The sequence below is a fragment of the Ursus maritimus genome, unplaced genomic scaffold (genome assembly GCF_017311325.1).
Source record: "Ursus maritimus isolate PB19 unplaced genomic scaffold, ASM1731132v1 scaffold_4, whole genome shotgun sequence".
In the NCBI taxonomy this organism is placed as follows: Eukaryota; Metazoa; Chordata; class Mammalia; order Carnivora; family Ursidae; genus Ursus; species Ursus maritimus.
Window position 1 is genome coordinate 82,422,546 of NW_024426552.1, and position 12,817 is coordinate 82,435,362.

The 12,817-nt window shown below is 34.6% G+C and overlaps 1 protein-coding gene across 1 annotated transcript in view; it reads left to right on the forward strand.

Moving 5' to 3' along the window:
- The first annotated feature begins 5,158 nt into the window (after nt 1-5,158).
- CCDC39 (coiled-coil domain containing 39) overlaps nt 5,159-12,817 on the forward strand; it is a 38,733-nt gene continuing 31,074 nt past the window's right edge. Inside the window, exons 1-3 of the mRNA XM_040621561.1 lie at nt 5,159-5,248; nt 10,621-10,740; nt 12,368-12,514. Coding sequence (XP_040477495.1) covers nt 5,159-5,248; nt 10,621-10,740; nt 12,368-12,514 — 357 coding nt within the window. The remainder of the gene's footprint in view (nt 5,249-10,620; nt 10,741-12,367; nt 12,515-12,817) is intronic.

The following is a 12,817-nucleotide window of genomic DNA, read 5'->3' on the forward strand; positions in this document are numbered from 1 at the left end:
ATGCATCAACGCAGATTGATGAATGAATAGATAGACAAGTGATAACACAAGAATAGTAAAAAATTAATGGTAGGATCTAGGAAACATCTAGATCAAGGGGCTGTTGGTGCTCACTATAAAATTATTTCAACGTTCCTGTATGTGGGAAACATTTCTAATGAGTTGTTAGAAATAAAAGATTACCTGAACTGTTAAGGGAGAATGGATTTGGGGGATAAGAGTGGAAGTGGAGAGATTGTTGAGAACGCAGCTGCATTAATACAATGAGAAATGATGATAGTCCGAATTGGAGTGGTGGCAGTGAAGATGGAGAGAAGTAGAATTAATATAGACTTGGGGGTAGAAGTGAGATGGCATAGTGATGTATTGGAGGTGGAAGGTGAGGAAAAGGAAGGAATCAGTAATGACATCTAGGATTTGATTTTGTACAGCTGGGTATATGGCTTTGGTTCTACTGTGCTAGGAAAGACTGAGAAAGAGGTTTGGAATATGTGTGGGATGAAATCAAGAATTCTGTCTTGCACCTGTGTATTAGATTTGAGGCATCTCATCTAGGACACATCTCAATGGGACTATCGGGTAGGCAGTTGGATATATGTTTGGTGTGGAAGAGAGATCTGGGATACGGAAATACTAATGGAGTCGTTAAAGAAGTCCATGGTACTTAAAGCCATGAAAAAAATGGATGTGATCATCGAGGAAGGAAGTATAAGAAGAGAAGAGAGGCAAGCTTTGGGTCTTGAGGAATGCCAATATTAAGAAGCCAAAGAGGATGAAATAAAGCAACAAATGAGACTGAGAGGGTTACCTGACAGTCATAAAAAGCCATGAGAAAAAGAGGGAAGGAATAGCTGAGAAGAGTGCAGCCCATAGATCTGGCGGGAGTTGATGCTAAACTTCCCATTGGAATATGAAGCATACTAATGGCAGCAAGAGCGGTTTCTGAGATGGTATGGCAAAATATACCGAAAACAAAGTTTTAAAAACTCCAAAAAACGGATAGGAAGAAAAATACTGTTCATACACACATGTCCCACACAAGCATGCACAAAGAATACTGTCCATAAAATAGAAAGCACTGTGTTATAATTCAAAAAGAAGAGACAACCTAATGGGATGGATGGGCAAAGGATATGATAACATTTTATTTATTTTTATTTTTTAAAATTCCAATACAATTAATATACAATGTTATATTAGTTTCAGGTCTACAATATAGTGATTCACCAATTCTGAACATTACTGTGTTCATCATGATAGGTGCACTCTTCATTCTCTTGACCTGTTTCACCCATCTCCCCCCCACTTCCCGTCTGGTAACCATCTGTTTGTTCTCTATAGTTAAGAGTCTTTTTTTGTTGGTCTCTTCTTTTTCTTTGTTCATTTGTTTCTTAAATTCCACATATGAGTAAAATCATATGGTATTTGTCTTAGGATATGATAAATTCTTGGCAGAAGAAATGTGATGCTCAGTCTCATAACTATAAAATTGTCAATAAACAAAAAGATACCATGTTTTTCTCTTTAGGTTGTAAAATACTACTTTATAATATACAGAGTATGCAAGGGCACTGCCATGTTCTGTTGGTATGTAAAGATGTTTTCAAAGAATTTAGTAGTAGCTATCAAAATAATATTGCTTATATATGTTTTCCATCAATTTTACTTCTAAGAATAGGTCATGTAGAAACACATAGGTGTGCAAGATTATCTCTTATTCACCAAAGCAAATTGAAATATGTATCTCAATTTTAGAGATATTCATATGTGAAAATAAGTATACCCCAGACTTGATGAAATACAGTATTATAGAGATGTTCATTGTAGCATTGTTTAAGAAGTTGAAATTGATGGATAATACTGAATTTTAAGCTGCCATTAAAAGACCAAAGATCTAATGTACTGATATGGAAATATGGCCACTAATGTTAAGTAATAAAATGAATCTGCAAGAGAATATTTATAATATGATTCTATTTCTATAGGAAAAATTAATATATCTATGTATATGTAGCTTTACTTAAAAAAATACTGGTAGGACACATGTCAAACAGTGGCATTCTCTTGGGAATGAGATTAACGTGGAGGTGAAAGATAGCTTTTCCTTTGTACGTATATGTATTTTTTTTTCCTTTTTTTTTTTTTTACAAATATCATATTTTTTCAGAACCATAAATCTCTTCATATTTTAAGCTGAAAAATATGATTTGGATGAAATTATCTACTTGGGAATGAGATAGTAAAAGGGTAACATCTACCTTAGCATTTTGGGATTAACTTGAATATTTCATGGTCAGCAACAAGGCTTGTAAGCTTTGGGTTTTGTTTCCAAGTCTAGATCTGAATACATTCAAGTAGAGTTATAATAGTGGGATTATAAAAGTGGGAACTGCATGATATGGAATGCTGTGATGATGAGGTAGAGAAGCAGGAATACCATTTTAAGGCAGAAATGTACAATTAGGAGAATGTACAGACATTTTGTACAAAATTCAACACTGTATAATTATCATGCTGAAATTCAGGAAGTAGAATCCATGAGATATGAGATAATGGGACTCTTTGCATGGATTTATCCGCCAGACTTCTAATGTCCTTGGGGCCTACAGGAGTACACAGCAAAGACAGTCCTGTATTTGGCAGCTCCTGCTAACACTGAAACGGATGGATCAACCGATTGGCACAGGCTGAGGCAGCTGCCTCAGTATTCACATTAGTAATGGGGATGAGGAATTAGAAAAGAATGTTTAAGACATATGGACAGAACAACACTAATAATTTTAGGAAGCAGCATCGCTGTAATAAATCTCCAGTATAAATAACTATATGCATCTTAATATGTGTTGGATACTAACATTTTCATTAGTAGGAATGACTAAACTATTATAAAATAAAAGATAATCTTTTATAAGGTTGTTTAAGCTCAAAATTTCCATTATTCCACACAGGTTGAAATCCCCCCTACAAGCTGTCTTTCTCCTCCACCACCTTGGGAATTTAGCATTGCAGAAGTGAGGAGTAAAATGCTGTGCTAATTCTACCACCTATAGAAAGTATTTCTAAGAATGTTGTATATGTGAATAAGTAAAGTGTTATTTACAGTGAATGATGTTTCACCACACTGTGCTGCATATATTTTGCATATAAAGGCACACATATAAAAATTCTTTCTAAAAAAGAATTGTATATATAGATAAGTACAGTATTTCAGTGAAGGAATGTGTTCATTACACTTTGATGCATGGAATATACTATATATAGTCAAATGTATAAAAGTTTCTGAGAATAATAAAATTTTATTGCATCTAAGTAATGTCATTCAGCAAAATAATATATGCCACGTATGCTGCATTTAATACATCTGTAAAGTATGCCACATTTATAAAATGTTTCTATAGTGATAGAAGATAAAAGATAAATACTTTTAAGAATACAAAAAGCTAATTTTAGTCTTTGAGACCAGAGAAATAGTCTATAAGATTAAATATATGGAAAATCATGTAAGCACAAGGAGACAAAACTACAAGATTTCAAAAGTAAAGTAACAAACCAATGGTAAAAAGACATTTTCAGGACAATTGAAGAAATATAAATATGAAATGGTTATTAAATGATATTCAAGAATTTTGATATTGTTAATTTTGATAGATGTGATAGTTATACTGTATTTATGTTAGAAAACATTGAACGTTAAACATTAGTGATGCATGCTCAGGTAGTTAGAGATGAAATGTCATGATGTCTGTGATTTTCTTTAAAATGCTTCAGCAAAAAATATAGATGAAGTGAATGTGGCAAAATATGTTAAATCAAGATAATGAGTATGTGGGCGTTCATCATAACCCTGCTCTATTCTTATTTCCCACCTCTCGCCCCCATTTCTTTTTTATATTTAAACTTTTTATAATAAAAGGTGTAACAAAACAATGGTAAAACAAAATTCGAAAGGGCAAAAAAGGCCACAGACAGTTGCTTATTGGATAAGCAAAATTAATTTAAGCTCATGATGCTGTAGTAGAGGTATTTCAGCCAAGAACATCTCTCATTGCAGACAGCATAGTTTGTAGTAGGAAATCTGTATCCTGGTCCTGCTGACTTTAATCGCTTTACCTTAGGAAGCCTCAGGTTTTTTTTATCTGGAAAATGAAAGGATTAGATTAGTTGTTTTATTCTTCCTAGTTCTGAGATGCTATAGAACAGAGGCTCTAAACTCAAATGTCTACCAGTGCCAAGGAGGTTAATTCAAATTACCGAATTGGTGAAATGCTTGCCAGTCTAAAGGGGGCGCCTCTCAAGCCGAATAATGCCTTCATGATAATGTGGGCTCAGTGTTTCCTTTTTCGAGATTAGGAAGAAATACAGATTTCTATGTGAGATAGATTTGTGGATGTTAACAAACGAAAATGAGAGAAAAGAGAAAGAGAAAAATAAGGTGTAGGAGTGGTGAGGGAGGGACCACCAAACTCTGCGCCCCAAGTTTGCCAACTCTGCGCAGTCCATGTCTGCGGTTAGCCGGGACGCGCTGCAAAGGGCAGATGAGCATTGTGAGGAAGACCAGGAGATTAAAACAAAGATCGAAGCACACATCAGAGATTCTACGGGATGAATTGTGCTTCAAAATACCAGTCTACTTCAGCCTACGAGATTTCATCTGAGGATGAAATCAACAGACACCACTGGAAAAGAAAAGCCGGGTTTACTGTTTTCCTTAGCTCTCTCTCAGCGGCTTGCGATCCGGCAGTTGCGTGGCGCAATGCCATTCCCGTATCCTGTGTATCCTGGAGACCTCAGGCGCCACCGACTTTACACTCTCCGGGAGCGCCCGGGCAGACGACCTCAAGTCGCAGTTTGAGGGAAGGTTATGCGGGCACCTGGCAACCCCAGCGATCTCCTGGTGTATAGTGCTTCGCTTCCCTGGGAACTCAAAAAGAAAAAGCTCGGGATCTAAGGACCGAGTTCTCAACCGGAAGTTTTGCCTTGCGGCTTGAGCATTTCCTGTTTGGTAACTAAGGGCGCGGAACGGTTGCTAGGGCTGAGGTGGTAATTACAGGCGAGCTTAGCGGGTGTGGGGGATTGCCTCGCGTGCTGCTCCCGGGCTGTACGAGAAGGCGGATTTTTCCTCCACAGCTTGTCAGAGGTTCCCTATCCGTTTGCCATCATGAGTAGCGAATTCTTGGCAGAGCTGCATTGGGACGATGGGTTTGCTATCCCTGTGGCAAATGAGGAGAACAAGATACTGGAAGATAAGGTAAGCATCAGGTGAAGAAGGCGGGGTAAAGAGGGGAAGTTTTCTCGTTGGCAGGAATACCCCAACCCCTTTATTCCTCCCCTTTCCTTCCCCAGGTTCGTCTCTTCACTAACTCACCCGCACCATCTTCTTCCTCCCTCACTTGCCCGCCCTTTTCGGAACTTGCTAAGCATTACAAAATATAAAATGAAACGATAATTGATATTCAGGACTATAAAGACTGAGTCGTTATTCTCTTCTCTCCTGCTCCATGTATTCATTTCCAGCCTGCTGGGCAGGAGAGGAAAGGCTGGTTCCTGGGTGCTCTTTTTCCTTCCTCAGAATTAAGCGCGGCTTGCAAAGGGACTTCTGAGGTTTTCGAAGCAACAGTTTTTTGCGGATGTTTATAAACAAAACACGTTCGGGTCGACGTTTCTTTTTGAGTTTCTGCCGATGACATTTAAAGTTGAAAGTGTCTTGAAGAAATGTTTTCAAGAGGAACGTTCTAGTAAGAATGTAAAATGTTCAGTTTGCAGCTTTTCAAAGTGAGAATATTGTCACGGAGTGATATAAAATATTTTACATTGTAAGGAATATTTTACACCAGCTTGCAACCAATGCATAATTTTTGTTAAAAATAAAATTGCAACCGGCTCAGAAAACTTTTAAAAACCTTTAACAGTCAGTCTAAAGTTCCATCACATGGCAATGTGTTGTGTAGAAGAGGGTCCAAGAAGAACAGATGATGTTTACATTACTTTATAGAATGGAAGAGAAGGCTTTCTTTCCTCTGAAAAATGAAAATCCTTCACTGTTTTTTGAAGATTTTTCCCCCAAATACTCTGACTTATTTGCTCATGCCTAACTTAGATGGCTGCAGTTTTTTGTTTGTTTCAATGAAGGACAACATTAGGAAATAAAAGAGATTTAGCACTGAGTACTGAGGAATAATAATATTAAGAAGTATCCAGCCCTGGGTTCAGATCCTAATTACCAGCAATGAGCCTGTTTCTTCTTCTATAAACTGGAAATAAATAAAATAATTATTTCACAGGATTGTTAATACAGCTCTAAGGACATTAATGTAAGTTAAACTTCCATTCAAATGTTAGTTGTTGGTATTATTACCATAATATTTGTCTCATATGATTTTATATACATAGTAATTATATTAGCTATTTAAAAAATATTGCAGAGCAATAGAAAGAAGAAGAGTGAGGATCATAATCACTTCACCTGAATAAACAATGGCATTAAAAAAGCAACTCTGGTAAGTTTAAGCCATTCAAATAGAACAGAAGGGTATAAAATAAGAAATAGAGTACTCCCTCCTCGAAATACCTACTGTTGACTATAGAAGTGTGACTTTCATTACATTAAACGAATATTCCAGACATCATGGTCTACAGATATAGATAGAAGAGGCCAACAGAAGTATTATATGAATGGAATCCTACTATATGAGCTGTTTTTATTGTAACAATTTTTATTTAATAAAAATAATTTAGTTTTACTTAAGAGACAAAATGAAAGGGATTGTTGAATTTCAGGTAAATATTACTTGATTACTACAGATAGTGATTGCTAAAAAGTTTTCTTAACCTTAGGAAAAACTATATAAGAAAAAAATGAAATGGTTAAATTATTGTTTAAAAAATGCTTTGTTTCATTTGTTGACAGTATGGGTTGACTCCCTGATCTTTCATTTTTCATTTTTAAAATAATTAGCTCTCACACTTCTTTCCACCATCTTTTACCCCATTAAAAAGTAGTGGTTTTATTATTTTTATGTTATCAAGGTTTATTCAGTGTCCTTAATTTACTACAAGTGTTTAGTCTTATTTTATATTTAAACTGATGTAATGGTCCTTAATGCAGCCACTTGTCTTTTGACTGGTTGGGTTCTATCCTTAAATAGTTGTTTCAAGAAGGGTCCATAGTACTGTGCTTTTGATTCCTTGCATCCTTAGTTGCCAACTGATTTCTTGCATTGCCTGCTTTAAGTTTATATTCTTTAAATTATAGCATCGGATCTTCAAGATACCTTCCTTCTAGAGTCCTGTGTTTTTTTAATATGGACTATTTTTCCACAGGCCTATTTTCCAACTGTTAACTTGAGAATTTCCTTTATTCCTTTACTGGGTTGATGCTCTACTTCCTAGATCACATATCTTCTTTCTTGGGTAATTTCCTTATTTTGATGAAATACTTCTTGTGTGTCCCTAGGAAGTGTGTATAGGAGGAAAACTCTGAATCTGAAAATGTTTTTTGTTTAATCTCACATTTGATGGTTTTGGCTGGATAGAATATTCTAGGTTAAAAATATTTTTTCCACAGAATTTGGAAAGTATTATTTTCCAGTGGTGATATTCGTGAGTAATCTGATACTAGATTGATTTCCATTTCTTTGTGGGTTATAATTATAATCTCTGGAAGTTTTTAGGGTTTTGTTTCAAATTTACATTGTGGTTTTTATCTTGGCAACTCTGTCAACCATATTTTTAATTTTCAGGTTATTTGCTTGTTGCTTTTTTGTAGCACATGGTCTTGTTTTAGGAGTACAGTATCATTTACAGTCTGGCTGAGTGTGTGTGCGTGTGTGTGTGCATGTGTGTGTGTTAAGTTCTTTTTTGTGTCTTGAATTATGTTTCCTGTGGGATCTTTTTGTTTGTTTATCTTGATATCCCTCACATGTAAGTTTTCAATAAATATCTGGTGGTCCTTGCATGATCTTTTATATTTAAAAGAGGCAAAAGATATTTCTGGGAATTCTGTGGGGAAGGAATTATCAGCTTGTGGAGAGGTAATCATTATGCTTTCATTGAAAAAGCAGATGCTTTTGCTCTGGGTTCATTGTGCAATCATAAAAGTTATAACTGATGAAGTAAATAAAAGTCATAAAGCTGTATGCATCAAACAATGCAATAACTAAGTACATGAAAGTAAAAGCTATTATAAATACAAATAGACTTTGACAAAAAAGTACAGTTGTAGTAGGATACTTCAATATTGACCTCCTCAGAATTGGACAACCCTAATAGACAAAAATAAGAATATAGTTATGAATAATACAATAAAAATAAAAACAGAGAGAGCACATATATCCCTTAAATAAACACTTTAAGGAATATGTCCATAAAACATTTACAAATGTGGATCATTTACTATACCAGAACAAAATCCTTAATGCACTAAAAATGAATGTTAAAACTTAAAGACATTATATGAAGTGAAATAAGGTGGACATAAAATACTGTATGGTTCCACTTATGTGACATACATAGAGTAGTCAAATTCATAAAGATTCAAGTAGAATGGCAATTTCCAGGAGTTGGGGAGAAGGGGAAAGGAGAGTTAGGGTTTAATGGGCACACAGTTTCAGTTTGGGAAATGAAAATTTTCAGGTGGATGGTGGCAGTAGTTACATAACACATGAATACACTTAATGCCACTCTTAATGTACACTGAAAAATGGTTAAAATGATACAAAGTAGGTTATGAATATTTTACCACAATTAAATGAGTGGTAGGAATTTTGTAGGCCACATTCTCTAATCATAAGCCAATAGCATTTGTAATAAATAATTTAAAAAATTATCTTCCATTGTTATGGACTAATGTCCCCCCCCCCACCCCATTCATATATTGAAGCTCTAATCTCCAATGTAATGGTATTTGGCAGTGGGTCCTTTGGGAGGTAATTAGGCTTAGATGAGGTCATGAGAATGTGGCTCCCACGATGTGATTAGTATCTTTGTACGAAGTGGAAGAGAGACCAGAAGTCTCTCTTTCTCCACCATTTGAGTATGTAGCTAAGAAGGCACTATCTGTAAGTCAGAAAGAGATTTCACCAGAACCAAATTGGCTAGCACCTCTGTCCTGGACTTTCCAGCCCCCAGAACTGTGAGAAATAAATTTCTGATCTTTAAGCCACCCAGTCTATGATATTTTGTTATGTCAGCCTGAGCAGACTATGATATCCATCTTAAATACTTAGGCCAACTTCTCAGATATATATTCCTGGATAGTTCTTCTATCATAGAGAAATTGAAAGGGAAAAGTCAGTTTTTAGAAAACAATAAAAAGAGAGTTCTTCACACCTATATCCATTGGAAATAGCAAAAATCTTACTAAAAGAAAACTTACAGGCTTAAATACCTTCATTTTTAAATCAGCGCCTTAGTTGGCTTGGGTTGCTTTATAACAAAATACCATAGACTGACTTAAAAAACAGACATTTACTTTTCAAGGTTCTGAAAGGCTAGAAGTTGAGATCAGGGTGGCAGAGTGTTTGGGTTCTAGTGAGAGCCCTCTTCCTGGCTTGCACATGGCTGCCTTCTCACTTTGTTCTCACATGGCAGAGAGAAAGGAAGCTCTGGTCTCTTGTCTTCTTAAAAGGACACTAATTCCATCATGAGGGTCCTACCTTCAGGTCCTAATTTAAACCTATTTACCTCCCAAAGGCACATCTCCAGATACCATCACATTGTGGGTATGGGTCTCAACATATGAATTTGAGGGTGACACAAACATTTAGTCCATAGTAATTGATGTGACAAAAAGTAAAGAAATTAGGAATTGCTCTTAATAAATTTTAAAAAGAACAACAAAGTAAACAAAAGAGGGAATTAAAAGCAAGACTGAAATTATGAAATAAAAAGCAAAAAAATACATCTTTAATATTAGTATGCTTGATAAAATATAGGATATAACATCTAGTACATTAGTATTTATTTTCTTTCTTCCTTATTTAAAAATTCAAATATTGCCTTTTGTACTTTAGTGGATTTTGTTGTCTACCTCCTGGGTCGTAGCCCCAACTTTGGGAACCACAGATCAAGACGATAAGAAAGGATATTTTTGTTTTGTTGAGCTTTTACATTGCTTTGATATATTCTAATTGTCCTGAGAATCTATCTTGTAATTTCCTAAAGTTGTTTGTTTGTTTGTTTGTTATACATTTGCATTGTTTTGTTTCTACTCAGGGTTCTAATTCAGTGATACACAAAATACATTGAGAAATAGGGTCTAAGCACATGAGAGTTAGTTGTTTTCTTCTGTTCAGCTTGCTCTAAATCTGTTGGTTTTGCATAGGAGTTCAGGGAGGAGCTATTATACCTGGTGTCCCACTACTTTTCAAATTTATGGTTCATGTTCTGTGTTTTTGTTACGTCTGTTATTATGCTCTTGTTTGCTCTAGAGATCTTGTGGTTTAGTTATGGAATAAAATCTCGTTTTTTCCCTTTAAGTACTGCTGTATGAAAATTGCATTTTAACAGTGGTCCCTGAGAGATTTCTGAGAAATCTGAGAGATTTCTGTTGTCTTAATATCCTAATATAATGTGCTGACTTTCCCACAGTAATCTCTAAATTACTGCACATATTATTTACAGTTGTCAAAGCTGCAGGAGGAAAGGGCAAGCTTGCAAGATCAGCTACGTGACTATGAAGATCGAATTAATGCTATGACTTCTCACTTCAAAAATGTTAAGCAAGAATTTTCCTTTACACAGGTACAGTTATGCCAGTGTTATGTTGATTATGCCATGTGTAGTCATGGAACATTTCACATTGCATTTACATCTTGATTTTATTTTAGAGATACAACAGGAAACTTTAGCATAGCTGAACTATTGTGAACATAACCTTGAACCTGACGATAGGTAGAAAAAAAGGCTTTGAGGAACTCATTGCTGCCACCAAGTTCAGGAATAAATAATTCAGTTGAAAGAAGAGATCATTCAAACAGTCTAATGTAATATTAGGCATCAGATTATGTGAGAAGCATTTAGTGATCAAACAGTGATTTTAAGCCAAAATAGACCTAATGTAACACATGATAGAATTTCCACCTCCTTTTCACTTTTTCAGTGCAACCCACTGGGCCTTTTTGAGTGGAGGCAAATAGTTCACACACTTCAGTAGCCCTTAGGGCACCATGGTATTTTAGGATCCTGAGATAATAGAAAAATTAAATTATATTTAGGTTATTATTTAAGATAACCAGGAAAAGTACAATACATTTTAGAAATATTACTACAAATAATAAACTTAAAATTTAGAGTGATTAGTTAAGTAAGCTTTTGTTTTATGGACAGTCTATTCATGTGTAGAACATCATTCCCTGATGATGTCCTACTAATCAGCTCAGCAAATCAGCACTGGAGAGTTTACTAACTTCCATTTCAAACTATTTTTTAAAAAATGCATCTACCTTTCTTTGAAAGATATATAATTCTTAAAAGTGAACAAAACATGCTTTTAATACCAATTTATAATTAATACAGATAAGTAACCATTTTATTGCGTACAAGTCTTATTAGGAAGCTACGAATTTAATGAACTTTTAAAAGCAATACTTGAAATTTTTGAATCCTGATATGATTGAGTAACAAACTGTTTGGAACATATTTTCTTAAAGTTATTAAATCACTGAGTTGGGAATTTGAAAGTCAGAGACTCTCTGTAGGTATATAGGTATATTTCATTATAGTCAAACCTTAATTAAATCAGATAATAGACAAAAAAGACAATAAACTTCCTATAGCACTAACAGCTCTAGTAATTAAAAATAATACTGATAGTGATAACTTTGAAGCACTACAAACTCAATAGTCAACAAATACTATTTTATCAAGTAAAACTTAACACAAAGACATGGTGGTTAATATATTCTGGGAAATATTTATAACCATTAGTGTTTACATAGTCATTTATAAATTATCTCTTAATTAGAATATGTAATCAGTTCATAGAAACATCCCATTTCCCAAGTATTTTTAAATAAACTTTATTTCTTATTTTTTAGGTAAATGATGAGTTATATATATATTTTTAAGTCTTAACCATTATAAACTTTGGTTTTCTTCAATTTCCCTAGACCAACATAATATCTGAAAATTACTGACAACAATATTTTCTCCTAGGTCATTCCATGAACTGACTTTCTTACAACTAGTATGCAACACAAACTACACTGAATCATAAAACCTAACATAGTTCAGGTTTCAGAAAAGTGGACTTAATAGTACTTAATCTAAGTATTTTGTGGGAACTTTTTTGGGGGGCTAGTGGATTATTATAAATATTTTATAATATTAAAAATTAAAAGGTCTTTCTATCTTATAAATTATTCTGTAGTCTCTTTGTAAAGCCAGGGAGCATGAGATTGAAAGTGAAGAGCATTTTAAGATCATTGCTGAAAGAGAACTGGGACGAGTGAAGGATGAAATCCAACGACTGGAAAATGAAATGGCTTCAATACGAGAAAAGAAAAGTGATAAGGAAGTATGTATTGAAATGTTACTTAAAATTTTGTGCTATTGTTCTTTCTTCCCTCACCAACTAACACAGATTTTTTTCTATGGGAAAGGCATTCATTAGTTTTCTGACATTTACTTACATTGTTTTTTGGACAATGAAAGGTGTGCAGAGTTGTTATTTGAATGAAATGATAGAATGTTATATTTATTTTCCCACTGTTCATTTACCAAATAGTCATTGAGCCACCACATGCAGAGTACCATAGTGGCTGTCTGTTATGTGATACTAGACATATAAGTATTATATGATACTAGGCACAATTTGTTC